The following is a 14,203-nucleotide window of genomic DNA, read 5'->3' on the forward strand; positions in this document are numbered from 1 at the left end:
GCAAAATCTTGGTTATTGTTTCTTTAGGGTAAGCCTGAGACAAATTATTTCCCGGTCATTCAGTTGATGACTGGGTGGACAGTGTTTAAACAAAGCTAAATGGTATCCTGTATAGATTGTCTATGGGGAAGCCAACGTATTATCTAAATACAGGACACCTCTCACTGCTAAGAGCACTGAGCACTGATGCATTAATGGGAGAGTATTCTGGAGAGTGGGATTGGAGAGAAGTAGAGCATCAAAAACAAAACATGAAATGTAGGTCACAAAGCATCTGTGGAGAGAGTTGGCAAAGTGTCAGGCAAAAATAGGTAGCTTTTAGGGATGTAGGGTTATGGGGCAAGGGGAGAAGGGAGATTGTGCTTCTTTTCAATGAAGATGATGGGAGTCACAGGTGAGCCAGTATAAGTAGTTAATCTGAAAAAGGAATATTCCAAAATGACTCTTAAATTAAGCAAAAACAGATTTGACAGAAACTGGTTTTGCATCAGGAACCCGATTAAAAATTATATGGCTGTGCAATGCATGTCAATGTAGTGTGCATAATCAAGCTGTTCCGTGCAGCCCTGCTTCAAACACGGATTAATCGAGAAAATGTGCAACTTGCTCCGAGTCTTTGCTATTTCAATTTATTTAAAACACAGCACATCGTAGCCTAACACTTGGCCATCCAAGTTTGAAACACTAAAGAACTTAACTCTCAGACAAACATGAAACAGAATGGCAGCCATTGATGGTGAGAGGAAAGAAGGCACAGACAATTTTAAACAAGATAGTTTAGCAATGATTGAAGGCATTCACATACTTCCATTTACTTTCAAATAAAAATGTTTCCATCAAAATTTCTGTGCATATCGTTTACATTTCGAATCAATAATTTGAATGCAAAGTAAACAAAAATTAGATCTCTGATGAAGTTTTAACTTGACATTTACAGAACACATATCAAGCAAAGATAATTCCGTTGGGTCCAATTTTGTGGGGACTAAATTACCACAATGTTTATGATTCCTATGTGAACACAAAAGGTCATGATCTTGCTGGCCACCTTTACAGGAAAGTTCCCGATTGCGCTGACCTTGGAGTTGAACTACGTTAACTTCACTCATTTGAATGGTGAGAAACAGAGGCAAAGGACAAAAGCAAAATGTTCATAATTTAACAATTGCTGCCCAGTGTACTTAATTGGTTAAATGCATGAGTTTAATTAAATGTTTCATCATTTTTAAATTGTCTTATCTAGAATAGTTTTGATGTTAGCTAGGCAAGGAACTTTGGCTTAGCCAGTTGTCATTTCTTCCACCTGCTTCATGGGCAGATGTTTCCATCTTGCCATGAAAGATTTATGTTGTACAAGACCTTAGACTTTCTATTGAGGTTTGGGCCAACCATGAAGCACAGGAACAGGTAGATATGTACTTAACCCTTGGTTAGCAACGCAGGCAGGTTGCTGCTGACAGCAGATTCTGACCCAATGTTACATTTTTATTTCAAAGCCACAAGATTTATTTTAATCATGGCACTGAGTGATTGGACATGTTTATTGTTGAATGGGAACATTTGGCAAATTCTGAAATTAAAACAGGTGAAAGCAATTTTATTTATTTTCCCAATCCCTAAATATGTTGAGAACTAAAAATATTTTGCCTCAAAGTAACACCAGCAACTGTTAACTGGTAAGCCAGTCAGAAAAGTTACTACTTGTGAAAATTCAGCTTCATAACACTGCAGGTACAAAATTACTCCAATATTTAGCCAAAAGTAGCAACATATTTAATTTCATTTCCAAGGATGAAGTGAAAAAAAACACTCCTTTTACTTAATGTTTTTAATTGAAAAATAACCAATCAGAAAACATTTACATAACTTGGAACTAAGTCCACGTGATGCAAAGATGCATTTGCTCTTCACTGATATCAAGCTGGGATTCTCCCCCTTAAGATGACAGGAGTCCCAAGTGTCTATCAGTGTGACAAACAACACATTCAACATCACAGTTCTTCCAAATGCAAACATTCCCATCCCTCTTCTGCAAAGTTGTGCAGCTAAAGCCCAGAAACACGAACACAATGGTTTTCAGTCCTGCATATAGGTGTGGGCCGAGGTGCTATTTCGTTACATTTTGTGACCCAAATCACATATCTACCTGTATTTTTAACATATTGTGTAAAATTATTGTATAAATCATACCTGAAACTCGTCAAGAACAAAACCTGCACATATTTTTTAAATATGAGAAAAACCGCCAATTTTCCAATCAAAGCACGTTTGACATTGATTCGGACACCAATTGATCAATCACGCGCTTTGTTTCAGGCTAGCTAGGCAGAGAGCACTCTGAGATCATGGCAGAGAGGAAGGTTAGTGCAAGAGGCTTTAACTGTCAAAACAATAATACAAATAACCTAAACCATATTAAACCATGAGAATATTATTAATGATTACTGTGAACTTTCAGCAAGTTCTCATCTAGTTTTTGCAAGAGAGTGAACTGCAGATTACTGTGCGTGCATGCATACATTTGAAAACAGTTCAACTTTCAGGAAGACTCTTGATAAGAATACTTTGAATACCCAACTGTACTAAAGTTACAATGTTCTCCAAAAAGGTCCAAGACATGATTATTATTGTGAGATTGTAGTGTTTTCTTTCGTACATTGCGTATAAACAAATAAAAATGCAATGTTTCCTTTTTGTATACAATGATACAATTTATTTGTTGTCATTTGAACCTCATTGAGGTTCAAACGAAATTTGGTTTCTGCAGTCATACACACAAGAAGAGGAACCAAGACACAACACAATTTACACAAACATCCATCACAGTGAATCTCCTCCTCACTGTGATGGAAGGCAAAGTCTTATCTCTCCCCTGCACTCCTTATTCTCCTCCCGATGTCAGAGTCAAAGCCCCCGGCGGGCGATGGTAAGTGTCCTGCGGCCATTAAAACCGCGCCGGGTGATGAAAGGCCGTTCTCCGGGTCTTGGTGTTGGAGCCCCCGGCGTGCGCTAGCAAGTCCCACGGCCGTTAAAGCCGCGCCGGGCGATGTAAGGCCCCGCTCCAGGTAATTTTCAACCCCGCAACTCGGGCGGGAGAAGTCGCTGTTGCGGAAGCCCCAAAAAGCGGTCTCCCAGCAGGGACCCGCGGGCTCCCGGTGTTACTGTCCACCAGACCTGCGGTTGGAGCCTCCGAATCTTTTGGGTCGGGTCGCGGCAGCGCGCCACCACCGCTCCTCCCGCTCCGAACTCGGCCAGCTCCATGATGGTAAGTAGGTCCGCAGCTCCGCGACTGGAGCCCCAGGTTGTTCCGGTTGGAGGCCGCTCCACGGTGCTAGGCCCCAATGACAACGGAGACCCGACAGAGAAAAGGTCGGGTTCTCCGTGCAGGGGAAAGATTTTAAAAGTTTCCCCACCCCCCCCCCCCCACACACACACACATACCCAGTTAAAAAAATAACACTTTAAACCACATTCTTTATTTTTTTTTTTTTTTTTTTTTTAAGATTAATTTATTGAACATGTTAAAAAATACAAACACAAATAAACTTGTAAGCAATAAAAAAAGAAAATAAAACACAAAGGAAAACAAACAAATAAGTAACTCAAATAATACAAATAATATCGTTCATGTTCAAAAGGGGTAAGTAGAAGTTCGAAAACTTTTCTGGTCCTACCCCCTCTTATTTTCTATACATTTTCATGGAAAAACAAAATAATGGGAACAAATGGACCCAAAATCTGTTGAACAGTCCACAATTTTAATGTTTTTAGTCAGATAAATAATGGTTTTGTTGATTGTCTGTAGGTGGTTTTATGTATAATTCGTATTGCTCTTTGAAACGTTAAAACGAGACAAAAAATAAAAAAAACGACAGACGGACTGCAGAGGCCGCTGCAACGTGAGTCGCGCCGCCCAGCCATTCATGACATACCCACTCTGAAATCTAAAACAAAAGATTGGGAAAATAAATGATTATATACAGTCTACTTTTGCTGTTTAGTGTGTCCAAGTTTGAATTGATATAAACCCGGGAGCATGGAATACAACACATCTCATCGATTACCGTAGGGATGAGAAAGGTCCGCCTGTTCATTTCAGTTACAGCAAGCGCAGTGGTTGGATCAATTTTAATCCACAGGTTCCAGGCAGTGATGAATGATATCGCTGTACAGAGAGGGGTACGCCTCACCGTGATCACAGGTCGATCTTCATTCTCCGAGATGGTTTGGAAGACAGCCAGAGGTCAGGCGGTGATTGAGGCCGCTAAGACTTAATGAACAATGTACTTACTCATCCAGATCCTGGACACTGGTTCGTGCAAAGTACCTAAAACAAAGTACTGTCCTCTGGTAGACGCATGATGCTGGAGTAGCTCAGCAGGACAGGCAGCATCTCTGGAGAAAAGGAATAGGTGAGGTTTGGGGTCGAGTCCCTTCTTCAGACTGAGAGACACAGATATCTTTAGTTTCGCTCTCCCCTCACTCTCAAACTGAAGGAGGGTCTGGACCCGAAACATCGCCTATCCATTTCCTCCAGATGCTGCTTGACCTGCTGAGTTACTCCAGCAAGTGTGTCTACCACAGGAAAGTAACTGGTAGTCAGTGGGGAATGCACAGGATCTGTGCATCAGGTGGGTTCAGGAGCCGGTGAAACCCGGGTCAGCACGGCCTGGGCTGCACAAAGTAGTAAATTTGGCTGGGCCGCCAGGGGTAAAGTTGCGGGGAGGGCAGGAGCATTGAGAATGAGGGGGTCGGAGATCATGGCAGCAACTCACTCACCGCTACTGTGACGCTCCAGGTGCGGAGACACCGCATTGTGGCCGGGGAGGAAAGTAGCCGGGACCGGACAGCAGAACCGCCGCCACCTCAGTGCCTTCTGCCGGCCCGCCTGCCAGCCAGCCACGGTGTCCTTCGGCACAGGCGCAACCGGTGGAGGTGGTGGTTGGTGGGTAGCTACTGGGCGGTAGGCTGGCTGCTCCGTCCCGGGCTCTCTCTCTCTCTCTCTCTCTCTCTACCCCCGTTATGTGATCTCCCTGAGCCAGGAAGTAAATTGCCCGCAGCACGGAATCCAGCTCCCCATAGAATAATATTAAGCTGCCTATTATTGAGCACTAGATGGCACTGTTACTTTTTCTAATAAATGTTCTAATTATCTTAATTAATTAGTGTGCAATTTTTGGCACTTATGAGTTACGAATTCCTTCTTAATGATATTTTATCTAAATCGGTGCCAAATTTCAGGTAGATACCAGACATGGGTCACGAAAGTTAAATTCTAGACACTTTTTCGATGCTCAGCCCACAGCCTAATAATATAACTTTTCACTATGATACATACCTTGGGGTTCCAAAGAGCAGAGATATAAAATGGTAACAGAATATTCAAAAATATTGAATCTCCAAAATTATTTATGTATTTCACAGAATCAATTTGTAGAAAACACCATACAATCTATCAAATATATTATTGCTATAGTTTACTAAGTCCCCCGTCAGCCGTTTATCATCAGATATAACAAAATAGTATCGAGATTTACTCACTTCTGCCAAAGCTCTTACTATTGCAAGAATGTCCTGGAAATATGACCCCAATTTTTTTTTTTTATTACTAACCATCACCTTAAAACCCCCTCCCCAATTCTCCTCTGCACTCATCTCCAACTATTACTGCAAGGAGCACAAGGACTTGTTTATCACTGAGATACACATAATTCCATTAGTTGCCTCACCACTTCACATCCTTTCCCTTTCCTATTAAACTAAGCTTTTTTCAAGGCTGCATCCAGTTATGTATTTCTCTGAAGAAGGGTTTCGGCCCGAAACGTCGCCTATTTCCTTCGCTCCATAGATGCTGCTGCACCCGCTGAGTTTCCCCAGCAATTTTGTGTACCTTATGTATTTCTCTTGTTTGCCAACTTCCTTCGATTCCTCTTCATGGCCTTAGAGCCTTCTAGACAAAGATCCAGTTGTTTTAAACTAACCGTTCTCTCCTTTTCAAATCTTCAGTGATCCATCTCCTCAAAAAACCTATTCCTTGAAAATCATTTACTTCCTATTCCCCTCATCTTATAAGGTCATAGGTGATAGGACTAGAATTAGGCCATTCGGCCTTCAAGTCTACTCCGCCATTCAATCATAGCTGATCTATCTCTCTCACCTAACCCCTCTCCTGCCTTCTCCGCATAACCTCTGACCCCTGTACTAATCAAAAATCTATCCATGCTTTAAAAATATCCACTGACTTGACCTCCACAGCCTTCTGTGGCAAAGAATTCCAGATTCACCACCCTCTCACTAAAGAAATTTCTCATCTCCTTCCTCAAATAATGTCCTTTAATTCTGACATATTTTAAAATGTCATCACTACCCAAAACCTACTCTTCTTTCCCAGAAACATGTTTGAATTCCACCCCTCAAACAGATTTCCATCTTTGCCACAGTATCAAAACAGCTTCTATCAGAGCAACCAATGTCAACCATGTGTCCAGAGTAAGCTATCCTTTCTTTTCCTAACCAACCAATGACTTTTGATGCATCCAAGCACCTCCAACAACCCGTTCTACAAGTGTCAAGTTAAAAGGGAATTCATTTGCCTTATTTAATGCTTAGTTAGCAAGTGACGACTAGTGAATCAGAGACACAAGGAACAGCGGATGCTGGTTTACCAAAAAAAGACATTGAGTGTTCAAGTAACTCTAGTAGATATTCAACAGCATGTTGGAAGATGAGGAAAACAGGTCAGCAAGATCTAGTCCAATTATATTTCCTGAGTTTACAACTGTGGCTCAGTCAGTAGCATTATGACCTCTCAGTGTTGAGAAGTTATCAGTTCATTTCCCACTCAGGACTCTGGGGCCACAAAAGTCTAGTCATTCCAGTGCAGTATTGGGAGAGTAGTATGAAGGCAAAAGAGATTGTGGAAGCTGAAATCTGGAACAGTAAAAAGACAGAATGCTGGAAGAACTCAGTTGGTCAAGCAGCATCTGTGGAGGCAAAGGGTCATCGATGCAGGGTCACAACTCAAAATTATGTACACCTCTTGCCTCCACAGATGCTGCTTGAGCGAGAGTTCCTCAAGCATTCTACGTTTTGCATTGGGATCGTTTTGTATGGTTATCAATGAAGTCCTAATGATGCGAATTTAAACCTCATTCCTAAGTGGACATTCAAAATGAAACTTGAAAGACAGGCAGGCAATGTGAACTGGTCAAGCAAAACATAAATTTCTGGAGTAACAACTCTAATCCTGACCGTGTGGAGTTTACATGTTCTCCCAGTGATGTTGGTGGCTGCCTACTACATCCGAAAGACGTGCGGGTTTGTAGGATAATTGGCCTCCGTGCAGAGCGGAAAAAGTAGAACCAGTGTGGATGGATGATTGACACAAATGCTGGAGTAATGCCCCTGTCCCACTTAGGAAACCTGAACGGAAACCTCTGGAGACTTTGCGCCCCGCCCAAGGTTTCTGTGCGGTTCCAGGAGGTTTTTGTCAGTCTCCCTACCTGCTTCCACTACCTGCATCCTCCGGCAACCTGGAGAAAATGAATAGGTGACGTTTCGGGTCACCGTGTGATTGATGGTCAGTATGGAGTCGGTGGACCGAAGGGTTTGTTTCCACACTTTAAATCTTTAAACCAGGGGAGAAACACCCTTGCCCGTCAAGTGTAAAATAAGTAAACAAGGTATACAGCTCCATCTGGGTGCTGTCACTCAGGAAAAACAAACCATGACTAGCTGAGTTCTTCCAGCACTCGCTGTTTTGATCAAGATTTCAGCGTCTACAATTCCTTGCGTCTCCACAGGTTTGCAGCGATGGAATAGCAAGTGGGATCCGTGGTAGGAAATATCTGAAGAAGGGTCTGTCCATTCTCTCCACAGATGCTGCCTGGCCCATTTAGTTCCTCCAGCACTTAAGACAGACATAAAATGCTGGAGTAACTCGGCGGGACAGGCAGCATCCATCAGTGGAGAGAAGGAAGAGGTGACGTTTCGGGTCGAGACCCTTCTTCATACGCCGGTACTTTGTGTTTTGCTCGAGTTTGCAGCGTGTACATGTCCTAGTGTCTGCAGAAGCATAAACCACTGCTCGGCCCGTGGATTTACTCACAGCCCCGACACCGCCGCCCCCTCCTTTAGAATAGCGTGTACATTGGAGCCGGAGAAAACAGTGAGTAGAGGGGAGAGAAGGTGGAACAACTCACAAATAGAGAGGCCCCCTCGACGTCGCAGTGAGTCTCCCTCCGTCCGCCTCCACCTCCTCCACCAACTGCGAGTGCTCGCGCCGCGCCTCGCCTCGCTGCCGCCGGGGGCGCGCACCACGTGACCGCGCGACACGCAGGTGGAAGCGGCCCTCACCCCTCCTCTCACCCCCCTCCCTTCAACGCGGGGGCGTGCGCCGTGGGATTGTCGGGGCAGGTGGACACGGCCACTCTGCCCGCTGCAGCGGTGCAACCCATAGGGATATATATATATATATATATATAGGGCACGGGCCACATGACTGACAGTGTTGCAATGCACGCAGCGCCGTGCAACCCATAGGGTTAGGGCACGGGCCATATGCCACATGATTGAAGGTGTTGCAATCAAAGCTCTGCTCTATGATCGTTGGTTGCAATGCACGCGGCGCAGTGCGACCAGTCGAGATCGGCCAAGTGCCACATAGGTTGTGCCCAAAGATCATAGATCTTTGGTTGTGCCAGCTCTGCACGCAGCGGTGCAATGGATGGGGATCGCGCAAGAGCCACTTAAGTGGAGGTTGCAATCGTTGCCAAGGTCAGCAGTGGAGTGGTTGCCTCTCCATCAATTGTCCTTGAGAAGGTGAGGTAAACCAGCTTGAACGCCCACAGTCTCTTTGCTGAACCTTTCCCATCAAAATAGCAGTAAATCTCTAGTTTTTTTTAAGTGCCCTTTCCAGCACCTGCTCATTGCTTATTCCATGTTACCTGGCCTGTGTCACTTGCACTGGTTTTTTTCCCAGCGTTCGCATTTTTTGTAAATTATTATCCCCAAATGCCATGGGAAATTGCAGGCTTTAAACTGCACAATTTCAGCAGGGGTACTGTTTGACCCATCTGTCTCAGCTATTAAATATATTTCCAACTTTTTAGTCGGGATGGGTGGCCAGACTCGAGAGCCATTCTCGAGGATGAAATGTTATTCCAGGGGGCTTTGATATCATAAGCCACCTGGCTTATGACATAATTGTCATTTTCCAGTAAAGCAGCAGTCTTTCCACAGCTGTTTAATAATAAAGAACCTCAGGAAAGTAGCTCCTGCGGGTTGGCATTTGTCAGGTTGCTCGTGAGACCTCATCTGATAAGAGATTTCCTTGCAGGGTCCTTGACGTCTTCAAGGTACTTTTTTTTTTGCTGCAGCATTTCTGTTGCACCCTTGACCAGGAAATAACAGTATATGCCGCAGTCCCTCCAATAGACATCAGTGTTTGTCATGGTACGGGTACAGCAAGTGTCCTTACATTGCCAATAGATATCTGTGCCTGGTTAAAAGGGGTCTGGACACAAGGCCCCTTCATATCTCTTACAAAACTGGCTGTTTGTTGATCACAATTATGTTAGTTTAGATATAGTGTGGAAACAGGCCCTTGAGCCCATCAAGTCCACGCTGACCATCGATCACCCGTACACTAGCTCTATCCTACATACTAGAGATAATTTACAGAAGCCAATTAACCTACTAACCTGAAGATAGACAGAAAGTGCTTAGGTAACTCAGCGGGTCAGGCAGCATCTCTGGAGAACCTGCCTGACCCACCGAGTTACTGCAGCATCTTCGGTGTAAACCAGCATCTACAGTTCCTTTGTAACCTACAAACCAGCACACCTTTGGAATGTGGGAGGAAAGCAGAGTACCTGGAAAAACCCAGACGGTAACAGGGAGAACATGCAAACTCCGCACAGACAGCATTCAAGGTCAGAGTCGAAGATGGGTCTCTGGCACTGAGGCAGCAACTCTGCACTGTGCCACAGTGTAGTTGTGTTCTACATACTGTCTAATGGTTCCATTAGTTAGCTTCCCCTGATCCTCCTTTTTAATACCATTCCAGCATGTGCATCCTCTTCAAACCTGGCATAGAAGATAGCCAGGAGGCTCCATTTGTCCAATCAGGAACATGGACCTAATTTGCACAAGGCCAAAGAGGCTGCTGCTTCGACCTTATCAATGTCTTAGAGTCAGGCCACATGGACCAATGACCACAGCATGCAGAAGCTACAGTGCCCTCCACAATGTTTGGGACAAAGACCTATCATTTATTTATTTGCCTCTGTACTCCACAATTTGAGATTTGTAATAGAAAAAAAGTCACATGTGGTTAAAGTGACATTGTCAGATTTTAATAAAGGCCATTTCTATACATTTTGGTTTCACCATGTAGAAATTACAGCAGTGTTTATACATAGTCCCTCCATTTCAGGGCACCATCATGTTTGGGACACAGCAATGTCATGTAAATGAAAGTCGTCATGTTTAGTATTTTGTTGCATATCCTTTGTATGCAATGACTGCTTGAAGTCTGCGATTCATGGTATCTTCTCTGGTGCTGCTCTGCCAGGCCTGTATTGCAGCCATCTTTAGCGTAGAATTGTTTGGGGGGGGGGGGGGGGTTTAGCTTTGAAAAACTCCTTTGTTGCTTTAGCAGTATGTTTGGGATCATTGTCTTGCTGTAGAATGAACCGCCGGCAATGAGTTTTGAGGCATTTGTTTGAACTTGAGCGGATGTGTCTATACACTTCAGAATTCATTATGCTACTATCATCAGCAGTTGTATCATCAATGAAGATAAGTGAGCCAGTACCTTCAGCTGCCATACATGCCCAGGCCATAACACCCCCACCACCGTGTTTCACGGATGATGTGGTATGTTTTGGATCTTGCGCAGTTCCTTCTCGCCTCCATACTTTGCTCTTGCCGTCACCCTGATATGTTAATCTTTGTCTCATCTGTGGTTGCTCTTTTAAGTACTTCTTGGCAAACTGTAACCTGGCCATCCTATTTTTGTGGCAAACCAGTGGTTTGCATCTTGCAATGTAGCCTCTGTATTTCTGTTCATGAAGTTTTCTGCGGACATTGGTCATTGACAATTCCACACCTGACTCCTCAAGAGCGTTTCTGATTTATCGGACAGGTGTTTGGGGATTTTTCTTTATGATAGAGAGAATTCTTCTGTCATCGGCTGTGGAGGTCTTCCTTGGCCTGCCAGTCGCTTTGCGATTAGTAAGCTCACCAGTGCTCTCTTTCTTCTTAATGATGTTCCAAACAGTTGATTTTGGTAACCCTAAGGTTTGGCTGATGTCTCTAACAGTTTTATTATTGTTTCTCAGTATCATAATGGCTTCTTTGACTTTCATTGGCACAACTTTGGTCCTCATGTTAAAAAACAGCAATAAAAGTTTCCAAAGGTGATGGAAAGACTGGAGGAAAGACGAGGTGCTGAGAACTCTCTTATACCTGCATTAAGGAGGCAATTAAACACACCTGAGCAATTACAAAGACCTGTGAAGCCTTGTGGCCCAAACATTATGGTGCCCTGAAATGGGGGGAGGGGGGGACCTATGTATAAACACATCTGTAATTTCTACATGGTGAAACCAAAATGTATAAAAATGGCCTTTAATAAAACTGTCAATGTGCACTTTAACCACATGTGATTTTTTTCTATTACAAATCTCAAATTGTGGAGTACAGAGGCAAATAAATAAATGTCCCAAATATTATGGGGGGCATAATATGATTAGTGAGATCAAGATGGTCATGAGGCATTGTTTGTCTCATGAGGGGAATTACTGAAAAACAAGAGTAGCTGATTGTTGACAAAGGAGGGGTACTCATGAAGGGGAACGATTGACCTATATTAAAGTTCAGAAGAATAAAAGATGATCGCAGTAAGATCTTAAAGATTAAGAACTGGCAATGTAGTAGGAACATTTCCTGAAGCTTGAATTTTGCACTCTAAAAAGTGACTAGGTAGAGTACATGATGTACTAGATCAGCTAAAAGTAGGTACTATCACAATGTACAAGAAACATTTAGACAGGTACATGGATAGGATAGGTTTGGAGGGATATGGGCCAAATGCAGGCAGGTGGGACTAATGTAGATGGGACAAGTTGGGCCGAAGGGCCTGTTCCCACGATGTACGACTATAATATTATCGAATGATGCAGCAAAATGCCTTCAGTCTTCTTCTTACATTCTTATTCCTTGTCCTTACTGGGGCAGGAAGTTATAATTTTAGTTTTTAAAGTTTATAAAGTTAAAGTCCGCCAGGCTAATTATCAGTAGTTTAAAATCAATTAAAACAATGCAATTTTCATTAAGCATTAGTTTGAAGAAGTTAATGTAACAGCTTGTTGAAACAAGAGTCCTGATGTAGGGTCAACACCGAAAATAACCCACCATCCCTTTGCCTCCACAGATGCTGCTTGATCTGTTCATTTCTTCCAGCAGGTTATTTCTTGATGATGACACAGCTTCTCGGCTGCCAACTGAACTGAACTAAGAACAAATTTCATGTTCCTCAGGACACCAGGTTTGAATGGAACATTCATCAGATTAAATGCAACCACTACAATAAAACAGTTCAAATGTATAAATCATAGAAATCAAGCAAACAGAAACAGATTTGGAAAACACCCTTTTATTATGTCCGTGCCACACATACTAGTGAAAAATAATGCTCCTAAAAAAGAAAACTACCCTTTTTCACAACATATTTAAATAAAATAACTTCAAGTACTTTGACTCAGGTACAAAATTTTCTGATCTGAGCTGCCCCCAATAAGCCACTGCAACTTACAGTAGTTTAACAGTGGTTAAACAGTGGTTTCAATTACCACTGTGTACCAAGTTATGTGGCAAGGCAGATGGAGGGAAATGCATTATGAAAAATACTGTGTATAGGAAATTGTAATTTATTGTATGGATACAAATGATTATATTGGAATGAGACCACAGTGGCTCAAAAATTATATAACAAAAATAGAAAATGGAAAACCTAATATCCCCTACACCCTGTTTTAAAGGCAGGCACTACCCAACATTAGGAGACTCCACAGTGTTTGTAGAGGATATGTACAAGCCATATATGTATAATCATTTTAAGACTAAAATAAAATGCTACAGTTATTCTAAGGCATAACAATATTCAATGCCTGGAAACAATATGTACACATCATACATATTTGAACAAGACTTAATTAATATTAACATTAATGAACAATTATATACAGATGTTTCTTTGTTGATCCATTGTTTTTGAATTTACTTTGAGACTAAGTAGGTGGTGCATTGATAAGCAGAGCTGTAAATTTATGTCTACAGTAACAAGAGGTTCTCCAGTGCCCTCCCGGACAGAACAGTGTAAACAGTTATCAATTGGCTTTGTTTATTATTCAAAAACATTCGCTGTTTTATTTCCTTGAAGATTTAAAGCAATTTTGCTGCCTCTTCCTTTTCATAGAAAATGAAGAATTGACATTTTATTCATAAATTAACAAAAATTAAATACATTCACTAAAATATAAGCTACAAAAGAAATTCAAGATTTTTTCCATTTACTTCCACGTATATTGTTTTTTTTAAGTGAGGGAGGGGATTTTCATTCCCCTATTACAGCTCTGGTGGTTGTATATTTATTCAGTGCTTTTGAAATATTGGTTGCTATTGCACTAGGACCACCCCATGCCACTGAACTCTTTGGGTGTGCTTCCCTGTTCTACCGAAGCTGTCCATAAAACATTTCCATAGTTCAAGAGCTACGGTCTCCAAAGGAGTGAACCTTTTTCAGAATAATCCTTGGCTGGTATTTCCACATTTTAAAAAGTGATGTGATACATCTGCTGATTTGTGCAAACAATCTTGCACTTCCCCGTATACATGAAGACACCAGTATTTTAGGCTGCCGGGCTCAACGTCTTTAACTTTGTGATCTGATTGCTTTAGCTTCCCTTAAAAAGTTCAGCCCAACGCTTCTCAAAAAACTTCCTCATATTGTGACCAGCTCTGCCAATGTCCGACTCATCTTCGTTGAATGTTTCACAGTTGTCAAAAACTAGTCTGGCATCCACAGCAAACACTTCAGCATTAGGATATCTGGAACAGAAAATGTTTTGGTTAGCAATTAGCGTCGGTGATTAAATAACTGCATTTATTCAAATGTATTAATACAACAAGAAAATATTCA

The 14,203-nt window shown here is 42.3% G+C and overlaps 2 protein-coding genes across 14 annotated transcripts in view; both read right to left on the reverse strand.

Annotated features, from left to right (window-relative positions):
* wdsub1 (WD repeat, sterile alpha motif and U-box domain containing 1) overlaps positions 1-8,300 on the reverse strand; it is a 43,716-nt gene extending 35,416 nt beyond the window's left edge. Inside the window, exon 1 of one of the 2 annotated variants that reach the window (XM_033024110.1) lies at positions 8,202-8,300. The gene's annotated coding sequence lies outside the window, so the exon portion shown is untranslated. Of the gene's footprint in view, positions 1-994; positions 1,299-8,201 lie in introns of those variants that run through there. The other variant, XM_033024111.1, reaches the window with a different exon arrangement.
* A 4,342-nt stretch (positions 8,301-12,642) lies between these two features.
* Positions 12,643-14,203, reverse strand: part of baz2b (bromodomain adjacent to zinc finger domain 2B) — a 233,331-nt gene continuing 231,770 nt past the window's right edge. For all 12 annotated transcript variants that reach the window (XM_033024116.1, XM_033024114.1, XM_033024118.1 and 9 more), the window contains one exon: positions 12,643-14,112. In XM_033024116.1, the coding sequence (XP_032880007.1) occupies positions 13,959-14,112 (154 nt within the window). In that variant the 3' untranslated portion in view covers positions 12,643-13,958. The remainder of the gene's footprint in view (positions 14,113-14,203) is intronic.

This window comes from Amblyraja radiata, chromosome 7, assembly GCF_010909765.2.
Source record: "Amblyraja radiata isolate CabotCenter1 chromosome 7, sAmbRad1.1.pri, whole genome shotgun sequence".
Classification (NCBI taxonomy): domain Eukaryota; kingdom Metazoa; phylum Chordata; class Chondrichthyes; order Rajiformes; family Rajidae; genus Amblyraja; species Amblyraja radiata.